At 34.7% G+C, this 15,707-nt stretch overlaps 2 protein-coding genes across 3 annotated transcripts; both read right to left on the bottom strand.

The window, feature by feature from the left end:
* Window positions 1–482: 482 nt before the first annotated feature.
* Window positions 483–3,030, bottom strand: LOC110417034 (ENTH/ANTH/VHS superfamily protein). Of its 2 annotated transcripts, none has more exons than XM_021429214.2 (3): window positions 2,809–3,030; window positions 1,944–2,678; window positions 483–1,815 (listed from the first exon to the last, which is right to left on the bottom strand). In XM_021429214.2, the coding sequence occupies exons 2-3, from the start codon at window positions 2,581–2,583 to the stop codon at window positions 707–709; spliced, it is 1,749 nt and encodes a 582-aa protein (XP_021284889.1). In that variant the 5' UTR covers window positions 2,584–2,678; window positions 2,809–3,030; the 3' UTR covers window positions 483–706. The 2 variants fall into 2 exon arrangements, with proteins under 2 accessions (XP_021284889.1, XP_021284897.1); XM_021429222.2 differs by having other exon boundaries at window positions 1,944–2,642.
* An 813-nt stretch (window positions 3,031–3,843) lies between these two features.
* On the bottom strand, window positions 3,844–14,019 carry LOC110411158 (phosphatidylserine decarboxylase proenzyme 2-like). The gene is made up of 21 exons (XM_021421196.1): window positions 13,574–14,019; window positions 13,387–13,466; window positions 13,140–13,164; window positions 12,594–12,653; window positions 12,420–12,488; window positions 12,248–12,340; window positions 12,114–12,164; window positions 11,308–11,391; window positions 11,071–11,162; window positions 9,967–10,122; window positions 9,770–9,854; window positions 9,507–9,618; window positions 7,944–8,044; window positions 7,225–7,272; window positions 6,130–6,276; window positions 5,660–5,755; window positions 5,480–5,554; window positions 5,236–5,328; window positions 4,905–4,991; window positions 4,761–4,811; window positions 3,844–4,204 (listed from the first exon to the last, which is right to left on the bottom strand). The coding sequence occupies exons 1-21, from the start codon at window positions 13,775–13,777 to the stop codon at window positions 4,055–4,057; spliced, it is 1,959 nt and encodes a 652-aa protein (XP_021276871.1). The 5' UTR covers window positions 13,778–14,019; the 3' UTR covers window positions 3,844–4,054.
* Between the last annotated feature and the right edge of the window lie 1,688 nt (window positions 14,020–15,707).

Below are 15,707 nucleotides of genomic sequence, written 5' to 3'. Positions count from 1 at the left end.
TAATAAATTATTTATATTCATGGTTTTCTCTTCCTTTCCTGTGGAAGGATTGAAAAAAGGAAGTGGCAATTGCTTTGTCATGAATTTATCACCATTAAAGCTCTTTTGTGTGAACTGTGAATATGTAAAATCTATTGTCAAAGTTAGTTGGTGACAATGGTGAAATGTAATTAAACAATTTTTTTTGGAGCCATGTGTTGCCATAATTTTTTTATGACCTTCAACCACTGGTAAAGGTAGAAAACTCGAGTCAAAATCCTTAAATAGAATCATCAAAAAATTTTATATTATTACATATTTTACGGATTAATAATTGATGTATTTTTATAGCATATATAAATTTTATACACAATCAATAGATCATATAATGCCACCTTCTTAACAAATGAAATTTAAAAACTGAAGAATCCTTAAAAGTAAATATTCATAAAAAAGTGTTTAATTGGGTAAAAGTAATTCTTAAATTTTGTTTCTTACACTTTCTTTGATTTTTATCAATTGGGGAAATTATAGGTATATATAGTTGGTCACATTTGCAAATTAATCATACAATTTTGATATCCTACCAAAAGTTTGAAACACCAATTTTGGTCTCTTGATGCATCAAGTTGATTAAACAATCTGAACCTCATGAAAAATTAACAACAAAAAAAGGAAAAGACTAAACACATCAAGGCCTATTGAATTTTAGAGACTGAAAAGCTTTTCAATGGCCATGCGTGTACCCTCCTTGGCTGTAAGGATATGTTTGTAGATTCGACATTCCAATATGTCCTTGCATTCCATTCCTTTTATATTGCTCCCACATTGAGCGTTCTTCCACCAACAACTTCTGCTTCTTCTCCATGTCTGACATTTGCACGTATGACGGTGGCGCCACCGCAAGCGACGCGGAGAACGGATCACCACCGTTTGTTCCCGTGTTCTTTCCATCGGATGATGGGGGAGCCGGTAATGCTAGCATTGCAGGTCTTCCGGCTGAGCCAAATGCAACGCTACTAGCACTGCCCGTTGCTGCATAACCTGATGAAACAATGGCTGCGATTGTTTGGCCCTGTTGGTACATGCCATCAAGCAATAACATGTCTAACCCACCTGCAAGAGTCGTTCGCTGGTTGTTTAAGTTGCTTGCTGATTGAACCAGGGCAGATTCCCAATCAGCTTCGTCCTTGAAAGCTTCCCATCCTGGACCTGACGGAGGACCGGAGGGTGCAGCACCATCAAACAAAGCCAACGCCAATTTGTCTGCGTGATCTTGACTTGAAATTGCGTCCTCTCCTAGGTTCAATAAGTCACCCTCTTGTTGCACTACAATAGCTTTCGAATTATCTTCTTCCTCTTCTTCCTTGTGTTCTTCCTCAACAGGGGCTTCACAGAAATCTTCGGGGGCTGGTAACGCCTTGATGGCATTCATGTCTTCTTCCATTGCTTCCGTTTCTTTAACTTCCTGCTGCGGTACCGGTTCATCCTTAACTTCATCCCGGATACTCTTGCCTTGTGCCAACACAGACTTGTCACGGATAAACTCATCAATGAGGTCAAGTTTTTTCTGCGTAATTTTCTCAATTTCCGGATAGTCAGAAGCGCGTGCAAGGCCTACACTCTTGCACCAGGAATAGAAATTCTCAATCTCATCAAACTGCTTCCCTACACGGGAAAAAATCTCATAGACTTTCACGGATTCAGAAACATCAAGCTCCATGAAACGGTCGATTAAAATTCCCAATATTTCTGTTATGTCGTAATATATCTGGAAACTTTCTTTCACTATTGGGTAAAGAGCCACGCTCACGACCCTGTTGCACTTTGCTGAACCTGTTCAAATCCAAGAGAGGCAAATTACTATAGGTACCATTTCATAAGAAAAGCAAACAACCTCATATCCTCAATGCAAATAATCTCCACCAAGAAGCTAGTAATACATTAATGCCTGATACTCAAACCTGTTGGTCGACAGGCTAAGAAGCGCTCGAGGAGCTGTTGCAAATGCTGCAACCTTGAAAATATTTGCTCAGTCTTCATCTCACGGACTGGTGTGGATCTGACAACGATTGCCTTATCGTTTTCTTCCTCTTCTTCATCATGAATATAGGCGCTACGTTTCCCACGCCGTCCTTGCATCTTGTATTCCAATCTCTCATCAAGGTACAGTGCATAGGTACGCACAAATGCAGAGTAATCCCAGGAGTTGGATTGTGAAGTATCACGGAAATCTGACATGTTGAGAATACGAGTCCCACGCCTCGTTGAAAAGAAAATCTCTTGTTCGTACGCTGGATCACCCTCGGCCAGAAGCCGCTGGATTAACATAAGGGTTTTCAGCGCCACTGTCCAATTTTTGGTCTTGTTGAGGCGTCTTGAGAGGGTGTTAACGCAGGCACTGATGTAAGCACGTGAATAGGAGGTTAAACTAAGTATTTCTCGAATGTGTCTCTCTTCAGCTGGGTATTCTTCGTGCCTTGTTGCCTTAACAATGGCAACATCGAGGTCGGAGAGTGAGGTACTGCCGCCAACTTTGGCCAGGCTTATGCTGGTCTGGTCCTTGACATGACCAAGGGCTCTTCTGATCTTGCTTGGAGCCATGGATTTTTAAGCTAATAATTAAATCACCCAAGTAGCTCGAACGGTAATAGCTTCTGCCTCTGTTTTTGAGCTTTAACAAGGGCGAATAAGTAAAACTGGTAAAATTTAATCAAAGTTTGTTATGATCAAAAAGTGAAATGTTATCCAGAGTCTCGATCAATGCTTGAGGGAAACTATGAAAATGAATGCTCAGAATCTTGGAAAACATAAGCAATGGAATCCCACCTGTTTCGCTAGCTTTTTGGCCTTAATTGGAAAAGAACGTCTCAGATATAGTCTGGGAAAAATGCAAGATGAGAGTAAAATTCCCAACAACAATCGTTAGAGAAGATTGTTGATGGGAGGGAAGGAAGGGAGAAGGCAAAAGACAATGAGGATATATTTTTCTCCTCTCCTCGTGTAAAGCCTTCCTCTTCCCTCTTTCACTGTCTTTTACCTGTTTTTTTTTTTATTATTTTTTTTATTTTTTTCTTTTGTTGTTGCCTAAATCAAAGGTTATGTATCCTTGCTCTCATTCAACCATGCATTGCCCTTTATTTCCCGTTACTTTCGCACGAACAAGAAAAGTTTCAACGGGAGACAAGAAGCCATATGGCAAATGCTAATTGGCTGTCCCCAAAAGAAAACTCGATTCAGTTGTGTCAAAGGAAATTCTGGGGCAGGTCAGGTTTGTTCAACCTTTGACCTTTTCAGAGTTGCATATGGACCGCTAAAAGGACTGCTTCACGTCGATAGACATCACAGTGTAGCAGTCGATAGACATATTTAATGAAATATACTTTATTTAATTGGATTAGATATTTGGCATCTTAAATACTACTTAAGAAATTTTTGTTCTTATTGTTCATGGAGACTTTGGTGGATGATCTCTGTTATGTGCCATGCATGAAAGTCATAATGTCTTCATTAAATAATTTTTCTTAATGGTATTTTCCACCGTCAGTTTCGCTAGTTCTTTTTAATTCGGAAATTTTTATTTATAAAATATGAATCAAATGTTGATGTATCTTTTATATTCAAAAGAATTATTTATTCATACATTAAGTAGAAATATATATGTATAATTTATTCATATATTCAAAATATGCATGTTCAGAAAGCAGCAAAAAGAATAAAATGCCTTTCCTCTTTTTCTTCTCTCTCGATGCTTATATTACTATGTATGTTTCTGATGTTCGTATTATAAGGTATTACCATTAAGTTCTTCAACGTGATAAAAAATCTTGGAACATTTCAATTTTTATAATCTGCCAGAAAGAATAAAGAAAATCCAGAGGGAAAGAAACCCTACCAGTTACTATATATTTCAAAGATTATGTGCGACTAAGGTCTGATCCACCATTTTTTACTTACAAATCCAGCAAGAAATTCACAATCAGCAAAGAAATAACATGTTCCAGCAGTTAAAAGTGTCGAGGAAAGTAGGGTTATTACAGATACATGCCAGTGGTCAGCAACTACATCCAGGCATTCAATCCCCCAAAACGCAGCTTTCCAAGTTTGGCAACTCTGATCCAGCTGGCTTCTTTGTGGAGATGCCCAGCGACATTCCAACAGAAACTAAAGTCTCAAGTGATCTTCCACTGTTTGCTAAGAGGTCATCATCTATCTTAATTGCATCCTGCAAATTAGAGCAGGCATCAAACAATCTATATAAGTATTCGCTGCTCATAATGAAATTCATAAGCATAAATGATGACAAGTAGACTGTCTCATACGCAACAGAAAGTCATAATAAAACAATCAGTACAAAGGATGTGAAATTGAGAACTGAATCCCATCTTTGAGACAATATTTGACGTCTCGAGTTTAGAACAGGTACATAAAATGAAAACTAGCATATCTAAAATAAGGAATCATGAACAAACTTAATAAATTCAATGCAGAATGGAAGTTTTGAGAAACATAAAATTATCTAAACTATTTATCCAGTGAGTAGTTAGAAAGAAGATGAATAGAATAAATTCAAGGTACTTGCCAAAACCCCACCCTTATGTCCCTTTCAATGTGGAGAAGAAAGAGAGTGAGAGAGAGATAGATAGATGATGAGAAACAATTTAAAGGGTCAAAAAAAAAAAAAAAGACTACCGAGGGATAATATAACATTGCCACTGACTTCCTTCATCATATAAAGGTGGTCAAAAACCAATAAAGCAACTGCAGTAGATGATACCAACCTTTTCAAAGACACAAATCACTGTGCTCCCACCAAATGAGAAATATCCAAACTGTGGATGGAACAAATAATTGTCAATTACAAGAATAACAGTATACTGTACCGCAAACATCTAAAAAATAGAATAAAACCATGGAGTGCTAACCTCATCTCCTTTTTTCACAACATCACCTTCCTTCTTCACAAAAGTTATGCTACCAACCATAGTTGCTCCAATTGCCACAAATGCCACCTGCAGAATGAAGGGAAGGGGTTAAAAACGTACTCTTGTCATTTGCAAGGAAACAAATTTTGCTTCTTTCATGCAAGCTATAAGAGGGCGACAATGAAATAGCCATCAAATGAAGGCAAGAGGTTGTGGTCCTAATAATATAGTGTATTATATGCCTCTATTCCATGCAGAGCGTTGAGCCACATCAGAATTTTAAAAAAGTATAAACAAAAATTTCAAAGTCAAGTAAAGCAAAGAGACAAACCTTTCCAAACTCTGCAGTAGAAATAATGGACACCACTCGTTTATTCTCTGTGAAAACATTACAATATTTGCTATTGACAGCAATAGGATTAACCTAGGAAATGGAAATAAGGTGTAAACAAACGGGAATCATACAAAAGCCAGTAGTAAAAATTGAGGTTCATAAATGATAAAGAAAGAAACTGAGAAAGAAAAGAAAAAAAAACCCTAGCCAAACATGTCCGACAGTACATTTATGCACTTACCGTGTATAAGGATCCAGGAATCTTTACAAATTGCTCAATGGTCCCAGAAACTGGAAAATGAAACCTATGATAGTCCTGTTACAAGGCTACGGGAGTCAGTTTAAAGCAACAAAACCAGAAAAAATCATTTTAGGTTTGGTCATGTTACCAAAGTAACAGTGAGGAGCTTGCACCACCTACCTGTGGGGCCAACCTGAATATCACCAAAGTTCCATCAATAAAAGCACTTGAACAGATTTCTTTCCCCAGAAGACCTTGAATCGAAAACTTTCGACCCTAAAAATTGCCGATGCAACATTAAAGTGTGTTACTAAGTGTTTTTCTGGAGAAGAGGAAGGAGGACAATGAGAAGAAGAAAAAAAAATCATATAGAAAATTATGATAGTAGGATAGTGTAAGAGTACATGATAGATGGCTTAGTTGCAGTTGGTTAAAAGAATGATATAAGTGAGATCAAGTTGTTCTCTATATCTGTTTTGACTCATATTTCAAACAATGTGTAGAACTCAATATTAACATTTCACCTTAACAAAACAATTTTTCCGATTAGGAAACTATTATGAACCAAGAAAACTAAAACACAATATTACTTTCAATAAAACACACACACACACAGACATTGGAGATATTCCAAGTGGAAGCAGTAATACCTTGATCCAAAGTCGTAGACTATCTTGTACTGATTTAAATGCCATCAACCGACTATCAGCAGCACAGACAGCTACATCATCACGCTCCATGGAAGCAACTGGTCTTGCTCCAGGCTTTAACTCTCTCACAAAAAATTCATTAAATGTCTGAAACGACAAAAAGTAAGTTTCATATTGCCAAGAACCTGCAACTACCAGAAAGAGAAGTTCCAGCAATGCTACCATAAATTATGCTACCACAAATCCTAGAACCTAAATTAACAAGAATTAAAGCAGAATTGCAAGTTATGTGCCAAATCTCTATTAGTTCAACTAAAAATGCACCCAGAGTAAAGAGACTGCTTACATATGAATAACTGTCACAGAGCAAGCCAAGCTCAATTTTACCTATGGTACGCTTGTCATTTTGAAAGGGGGATCAAGTATGAATTTTATCGACTGTAGATATTGAGTGTGGGCAATGGTAGTATGTAGCTTGGTTACAGGGGGGGGGAGGGAGAGAGAGAGAGAGAGAGAGAGAACTAACATCCTCTATCAAAAAATCTCAACTTAGAAAATCCATGCTAATATTATTGAATTTAGTCTTAGTCTTTTATGCCCATAAAACTTCATTAAGAACTTAGTCTTTTTTCCAGTAATATTATTGAATTATTTGTGCATAAGCACACAAAAAAATAAAAATAAAAAGACAAAAGAAGCACCCCATAGAGCAAATTTATTCATCAGGTGAATCATTTTCAGCATTTTAAATTTGGAACAGTGCAGCAATTCTGGTAAATAAGTTGAAACTTCAAGATGCCTAGACTAGGTTTATTATTTATAACAAAGAATTGACTTATTCTTTCAACTTGAGCTTCTTTATATATACCACTCAAATACAGGTTAGGATTTACAGCAAGAATAGGGCACATCTATAAACCCATAAGAGTTACCCCCAGCCATTCTTGCTACCAACTGAGCTTTAAGTCCACACAAGGCAATGGCTCAACTACAGGAAAGGGCAGGGAGGATGTTTGGATTCCTAGGTCTACCAACAAGCCAGGGATTCAACTGCTTCCATTAAAAAGAAAGAAAAAAAATTCAAATTTCAATTACCTTAAAATGATCCAAAGGATACTTGACTTCAGCCATATTAATTTGATCCTGCAATACCATAGTTAACTTATATAAGAACACAACACAAATTTCTGAACTCAGGGATTTTTAGCAAGTTTAGACTTTAAGTTAACAACATCAAAACCAGCAGTGACCATGAATTAGACAGAGAAAGAAATGTATACCAATGGATGGATAAAAATATAAATGACAAAACAAGATCAAAAAATATCGACGCATGTCAAACGAGAGAAACATGATTGCTACAAGTTATGCACAATTATTCCTTTAGGAACCAGGATACAGCCAGAAATGTGAGAAATGATAAGGAAAAATTAGAGTGAAAAACATCCCTTCAATCAGTTTCCATAACAAGTTATAGCCTATCCAACATTACTAGTTTGTTGATCCATTTTGGTCAACATTTGACAAAAAAATTGGCAAGCAGAAAAATATTGTTGTGTGAACAATTAGGTCTTGCCCATTACAAAAAGTCAATGCAAAACATTTCATTTGTCAGGTGTATTTAATTATATTATAAATAAAAATAGGGAAGCCCAAAAAATCACATAAGCCTACAACTATAATAAATATTTGGCCATATCACTCAAAGCAACATATTAAAAATTCTACAGGTCAAAACTCTAAAGCATTCATCGAGTAAGTCAAAGCTATCATGACAGATTGCAATGGTTCTTCAATAAAACAGAGTATCATACCTTGAAAAATTCAACAAACTTTAATATATCTTTAGCAGATTCAACTGAATTCATCTGTCTTCCTTGCCTCTCCGAAATGCTTTGCAAGATTTCCTTTGCTCCTGCATCCAAACAGCCCACCAAAAGATTAGAGATGGGAGACATCAGTTAAGACTTCAGACTTTGGGAGGTCTACTTGCTGATAAAATTATTTAAAATTTACCTCCTTTGTGTATTGGATGGAATAATGATATAAATTAAGTAAAACTACAAGTTTATATATCTATACGATATGTAAAAAATAAGGATTTTGAAAAACTTTTTGATTGACAAAAAACGAACATCTTTACTCATTACATTTCGAAATTGTCATTTTCTATTTTAAATAACTTTTAATTATTATATAAATAATATTTACAATTTTACATAGTAGTATCATACAAGGATTGATGCTGGTAAAATCTTTTAACTGGCAAAAATAAACATATTTGTTCATTTTATTTCTAAACTGCCATTTAAATAATTTTATCATATATATTTCAGATTTATCAATTTGTAAATAAATATTCTAATTGCATTGAATGAATTTTATTAAAAATATTTATATTATAAATATTTATAAATTTTATCCAATACGTAAATAAAAATTCTAATTGAATAACTGCCATTAAAAACTACTTTTTCAAAATTTTAACAGTATTTAACAATATAGATCAATATTACAAATTCCAATGATTTATACTTCAAACTTTGCATTAGAAACATTTTTATTTATATACAAGTTTTATTTAAAATAAATAAAAAACAAGTATTCACATACAAACACACATGACAACAAATACTAGTTTGTAACTAAATGGCAAAAAGCTAAAAGGATTTATTGAGTCTAATATTCTATCTATTTCAATATCCTAAATTGTACATAAAAATCAAGTGAATATGCTAAATGGATGATACATTAATTTATCTTTCAGAGAGATGCAAAACACATGTGACTCATTTAAATTAGATCAGAGTCGATTTTTCTTGTAGTTATCCCATCCTATAAGGGGAAAGCCACGTGGCATTCTTGTTTTTGGCAGGGATCACACTCAAATTTGGATGTGTATTGTATTTATATAAGAATGATACTAAAAGCAATATAAAGGGTAAGATCATCTTTGAGCCACATTTCATCCCAATTAACCATCACACACAATGCATCCCTCATTGCGATATACAAAACCAATGTCAAATCTTGAATATGAAACCACCAAACTTGTCCATTTCTTCTATTATCTTTATAAAGAAAACAAAGAATGATCTCTCTTCATTTCAAATATTAGAAAGAATTTGCAAGTATAATCATAGTAAAAAAAATTGTCATTGCAATAATCTGCACATGAAATTGAAATTGGGTAAAGGTGCTACAAGGTTATTGCTCATTCTTAATCTAAATATGCGGCCCAAAGAAGCACAATTTTCAAAAGCTATCTTCAATCACGAAAATCCCACTACAGACAAATTATTTGTCAATAACTATTAAGATGAATTTCAACTTCAGTATGCATGCTATGAGTGCATGTGTAACACAAAAAGGCATACCTTTATCCATAAGGCCAAGTCCTATTTTTGACTGGTAAATGGCTCTCATTGATAGAACAATCTTTGCATCAATTAGTTCTTCAACCAGCCTCTTTGTCTTTCGGTCAAAGACCTAAAGCAACAAACTGTTAAAAGAATGATAACATGGAAGAGAAACTTCTACTGGAAGTACTGAAATGCAACTCAATAGCACCAAGAAACCACCAAAAATCAGCAGATCAAGATGAAAGTTTAAAAAAAAAATGAAAACCAAGAAAATGTACCAAAATATGTGAAGCACTTGACCCAGAGTTCAAACCAACATCGTATGATGAAAAATGAGCCCACTCACTTAGTTTGAACATCCACCTACAAAAATACAATTTGAACTTGCAATTTAAGCCATGGCAATAAAGTAAAATGATAAGAAATTTTAAGACAATATTCTAAAATCACATAGGTGAAGGACGAACATACTCACCCATATGAGGCCTGATTCTCAGTCAAGAATCCTCCTGTCATAACCTGGTTACCAGTTCCTTCGTCAAAACACAGAGTCAAATGAATCACAGTGTTCAGCTTATCAGAGACTTCAACTATCTCACCACAGACCGGGCAGCAATTCATAAGTGGTTCTCTGCAATACAGGAATGAAGTACACAAAAAGAACTGATAATACTGCATACAAGTTTATGGAAAAATTGCGAGTTGAATACATAGACAAAATAGATGGAAAAGTACTTCAAAGGCAGTCACCTTGTCTCACCAAATATACGACCCACTAGAGAATCGTGAGTAGGATATGATGCAACAGTATGATTATTTCATTCTTTGTCAATGACATCAGATGCAAATGGTAGTTTTTCCACATAAACCATCTGAAAAACATACATTGGCTGACTCTTGAAATCTTTTATTGGGATGTATAAACATGAACCCATTAGATCTACCATGAGTGATTTCACATAACATGGAAGCCCAAGAAAGCTCAGTCAGCACTCAAATAAGGGGCAGGACCCAAAGTTTACTCAAAGTGGGAGCTTGAATATATGTCGCACGGGTGTTTCATATTCCCACTACCCTGACTATGCATCCACCCACGACCAAATGATACCCTAATCATGTAAAATAAACTCACATTTGAGTTTAAGAACATCTGAGTTGCCATACAGAAACTAAAAGCAAAATTCAGATAGATGAGTAAAGCTTAAAGTGGTAACCATCTCTGACAAGTAGCCCCTACACTCAACGATGTGGAAATGAAAAGGAGCTGGATAAAAACACAGAAAATTATGGTGTCAAATTCTCAAGACAAAGGATTATGCCTTAACCTGCAAGGATTCAGCATCATGGGAAAGACACATAAAAATAATCTTGAACAATAGTACAATTTAGAGGACCTTTCAGGTTTTCTTTATGGAAACAGAGTGTACAAATGGTAAAAAACCTTAACCTCCTGACTGAATGCAAGATGTAAATGACACACTGTATAAACAAATGTAGCAATAAAAGCAAAATAGTTAATGCTGTTAAATAAAGTACCTCTATATATCATTTATAATTTAACTTATACTAGGGGCATTACTTTTCTTGTTGAAGAGCAAGAAGTGCAGCCAACTCATCCATGCTCACAACACCGTCCCCATTTTTATCAGCGGCTTTAAAAAGCTCCTCTTTCTAGCAAATCAGTGGAAAGTTAAGGTCAAGAAGATAAAGTTCCGTGAAAACTTTAGTACTAATAGGATCATTGAGATTTGATGGCCTAAAGAGAAGATTTTCTGGATACAATTCCAAAAAGATAATCAAAACCATAGGCTCATACCTTGCTACCTGCCACATTATTGCCAAAAGCATTAATTAAGTCAGAAAACTCAGACATCGAAAGCATCCCATCTTCATTATAGTCCTGAATACATACAATGCAGAGTTTTAATGCAAGACTAGAGAGTCACATCAGAAGTCCAAAACACAGCTTTTCAAAAGAACTATGAGCAATATCTCCAAATTTTTTAACTATATACATGGAAAGAAAAACAAACTATTCTCATTTCAATTCAAAATTAGATTTAAACTTGAAGAGCAAACTAACTCGCATCCATTAGGATTTATTTTATTTTATTGTTTTAAAAGCCATGATTCGTTACACGTGTACCAGTTGAGTTTCAGCTTTTCACTCAAACCAATCACATATAAAACTGCATACTCACCCTGTGGAGAACAACCAAAAGCACTTTAGCAATAGGGAAAAAGGAAATGAGAAGCGATTATATGAAAGGGTGTTATCATTGTATTATAGTACCACACTTGAAAGAAGCCTAGAACAATAACATCTTCCTTTTTCCTTTTCTCACCACAAACTACTGATCTTGCATCACAAAATAAATCCCAAAAAAGGAAAACCTAAGGCAGATAAATCAGACATCTTACACACAAAGAAACCCTCAAGCCACACCACATTCTTCTTTCTTCTAACTATGCATAAGATACACATTTAGTTATTTCTCAGATAACCAATTTCATAGCTAAGAGACAAAGGTCAATGACTACATTGAAACCTAACATTTTTTCTGGTAATATGTTCAAGCAAATAAAATGTGGGATTGAAACAGATTGATACATATGACTTACCACTATTGATAAGATTCTTCTTGCAAAATTTTTCTCTGTTTCAATTGGATCCTGACAGTTATTCCCACTAGATGTTAGAAATGATTATAATAGCTCCAATTAACTTAGATAATCAATTGTTACATGATGCAAACCTCAACATCACAGGAAAGACAAATGCGGCCAACAACTATGTCAGATGACACAGGATCAAGCAGGTCAAATGCCTCGAAGTCAGAATCTGAATCCTGAAATGAAAAGTTTTATGCAATGAAGTCATCCTAAACAGTAATATAAAAGAAGATGTTCAATGAGAAGGCTACTCACCCGTGCTAGATAGTCAAGTAGACTGATATCACAGTACCCAATGAGATTATTCTTTGATAACCTATTGGTCTGCACCAAAAGAGCATATGTACAAATTGAGTACAACAAGATATGAAAAGAGAAAATGAAATTAGTAAAATAAATAAATATTCACTTTTAGCTTGTTGCATATACCTCAAATACTGAGATTCTGGCAACCCGAGGTCCATTTCTTTCCAAAAGAAGTTTCCTCTCCTATCAAGAGATGAAATCATGTTGTCAGATAACAGTAGCAAACAATACATAACTGGGAACATCAATTCAATGTCATAACCTTCATAGAATATATTAGCAGCCTTGAACAGCCAGCAACATTCAATTGGTCATTTAAGAAAGAACAAATTCAGAAGAAACTGTCACAAGAACTATGACAAGGACAATGATATGGTATTCTATTCACACCACACAATTTGCTCGTGCCAGTTAAGAAATTATACGGAAAAGCATGTGAACATCAATGAGGTTTGAGCACCTCCAAATGTAAACCAAAGGTAGCAGCTCATTTTCATTTTAACAAAGTGAAGAATCAGCCTAACCTCCTTTGTGCATCTTAATAAATGCTACTGAATTTGATTTTTCATGCCCCGTGAGTTCCACAAATGATATTAAACCCATGGGATTATTCAATCATGCAAAAGTACAAGGATCAGCATTTAATCATATAGTTTCCGAGGTACTCACACAGTTCCAGTTGGGTTTGTCAGTTCTGCACCACCAAAGGAACAACACAAAGAAAACAGTTAAAAACATGCATAAAACTTGAAACAAAATGTCAAAAGTGCATCATCATTACAGAACGACTATGTGCAGCAGATTAACAGGAAATTATTTGCAATCAAAATATAGGCACCACTGTAAAGACTAAATTGCAAAGGCGTACCAATAAGTGTAAGGGAAAAAATACAAGAACTATTTTATTATGCTTAGCTGATCAGAAATGTTTGTTCGAAACGTTTGCTCTCCAAATGAAACACAAGCCAGCCACTTGTCCTTAAACTTCATCTCCGCCTAGAACCAAAAAATAATAATAAAATAAAATAAAAAAGATAAAGAATCGCAGTAAATGAAATAAATAATAATAATATTGAGTGAAGTAAGGAGACGGTGAATAATACGTTAATTAGAGTAAGGAGAGCAATGCCGGCGAAATCCTCGGCGGTATTGAGTTTCTGCTGAGAAGAAGAGCCACGTGCACGGTGGTGACGATGGCGATGAAGATGCAGTCGCTGCTTCAACCGAGAGATACGTGAGGGTTTAGTATCTGCATCCGATGAAGAAGAAGAAGAGGAGTCGTCCTCCTTTGAGCTCCCGTGTCCCATACTCTCTGAAGACTAAAAGCTACGTCGTTTCCTTTCCTTTCCTTTCCTCCGGCGTTTTGTCGGGTTTTTTCCTTTTGTTTGAAATTTTCAGAAGAGGAGGATTGGACCGCTAATTGTTCAGTATCCACAAAAAGTGCGAAAGTCAGAAGGAGAGGATATTTTGGTGGCCATTTGGTATCATTCCCTGCCTGCCCCTGCCCCTGCCCCGCTGGCAGTGGATTCGTCGTACTGGACTGGAAATTGGAATTATGAAAGGAAACTTCGTCCTCTAACGGGGTAGTGGTAGTGGATTTGGTGAGTGCTCGCTTGGACATGGGACCTCTTCTCTTTTACTATCACACGTGAGGGACGAGCAACACGTGCAAGTCAAACCGCCTTTTTGGGCCAAGAATAAACACCAAAAGTAAAAAGGAGGAGAAGAAATTTACATAAAAGGTGAAAAAGAAAACAAGCCATTGCCACCTTTTACCCTTTTTGTCAACTCATGCACTTACTGACAGTTGAAAACTCCTGAATTTTTGTTTATTAGAACAGGATATTATTATTACTATGGCTATTACTGGTAAACAGTTGAAAAATCAGTTTTTTAAACACTCATGTTTTCGTTCTCCCTTTATTAAATTAAATTTTAGTGTATTTTTGTAAGTATATTTTAAGATATTTTTTAAAGTACTTAATTCGAACACTTGTTAAACTATTTTAAAAAAATGTAAAGATCAATCCATTAAATATTGATGTAAATAGTCAAATACATAACAAAAATATACTTCAATAGCAGTCTATTATCAAATTAACTAATCACCATCATATTTTTGTGTTTGTTGAACCTCAGATTTGAGAAGACTATGTATCAATTCATTAATAACTCCCAAGTGAATTTTTAAAGTTTCAATATACAAAACAAGTTTCCTCAACCTCCACCAGATTGTGTGAGAATTTAAAAACTATTAACTTAATTGCATTTGAAAAATCAGTTTTAATCATCAAACAATGTAATTTACCTATTTTGATATCACCAAAACAATAAAAACCTCTCTTCCTGCATATACTCGTAAGATTTAAATTGTCTCACCAACTAATTTAGAAAACATTAGTTTTACAGAACCTACCTCGTCATGTAGAGCTAGGGATATATAAATACATACCGAATTGAATTAAAGTGAGTTTGATTTTTTTGGTTCGGTTAATTCAATTTTTTGAATAGTTCAGATATTAGAGTTAATTCGGTTAGGTTTCTATTAAAAATTTTTCTAAGCGAACTTGAATAAGAGTATAATAAGATTTTTGTATGGGAAATAAATCATAAACTATTTGTTATTGTTTTTATCCATATAGTTTAATTATTTCCTATTTTTATGAGTATCGATCTTATTTATTCTAATTGTTCATCATTATTTTTAACATTTTTGTATTATTAATTTATAAAAAAAATACAACATAAATAAATATATATAAATAAAAAAATTTAAATTCAATTTTTGAAAATCGAACCGAAACCAAATTAATTCGATTTTAATTAGTTCGATTATTTATGAAATTTAATTCGATTTCAATTATTTTTAAATATAAATTTGATTAGTTTGATAATTAAATATTCAAAACCGAATTAACGGAAATAATGGTTTGTTCTACTTTATATAAAGCTCCAGCTATATCCCTGCAACACTAGCTTTGCCCCTAATGATTCATCGACATTAAATTAAGTTGAGAAAGCCACAATGAGGACACTCTCATATATTCCCTATCTTCTTAATTTTTAACTTTTTTATTGGAACCAAGGCAACATTTGGAAATTTGAAAAAACCCATAACCAAATGATGGTATGCCAACCATCTAGCTCTATGCTTCCAAGCAATTCTCAACTTGATTACATCAAACAGTTGCATCATATCCAAAGGCTTATCTTCAAATACTATCTCACTAGATCATA

This window comes from Theobroma umbraticum, unplaced genomic scaffold (assembly GCF_002168275.2).
Source record: "Theobroma umbraticum cultivar Fairchild unplaced genomic scaffold, ASM216827v3 scaffold_30.0, whole genome shotgun sequence".
Taxonomy (NCBI): domain Eukaryota; kingdom Viridiplantae; phylum Streptophyta; class Magnoliopsida; order Malvales; family Malvaceae; genus Theobroma; species Theobroma umbraticum.
This window is presented reverse-complemented; position numbering and strand designations above follow the sequence as displayed.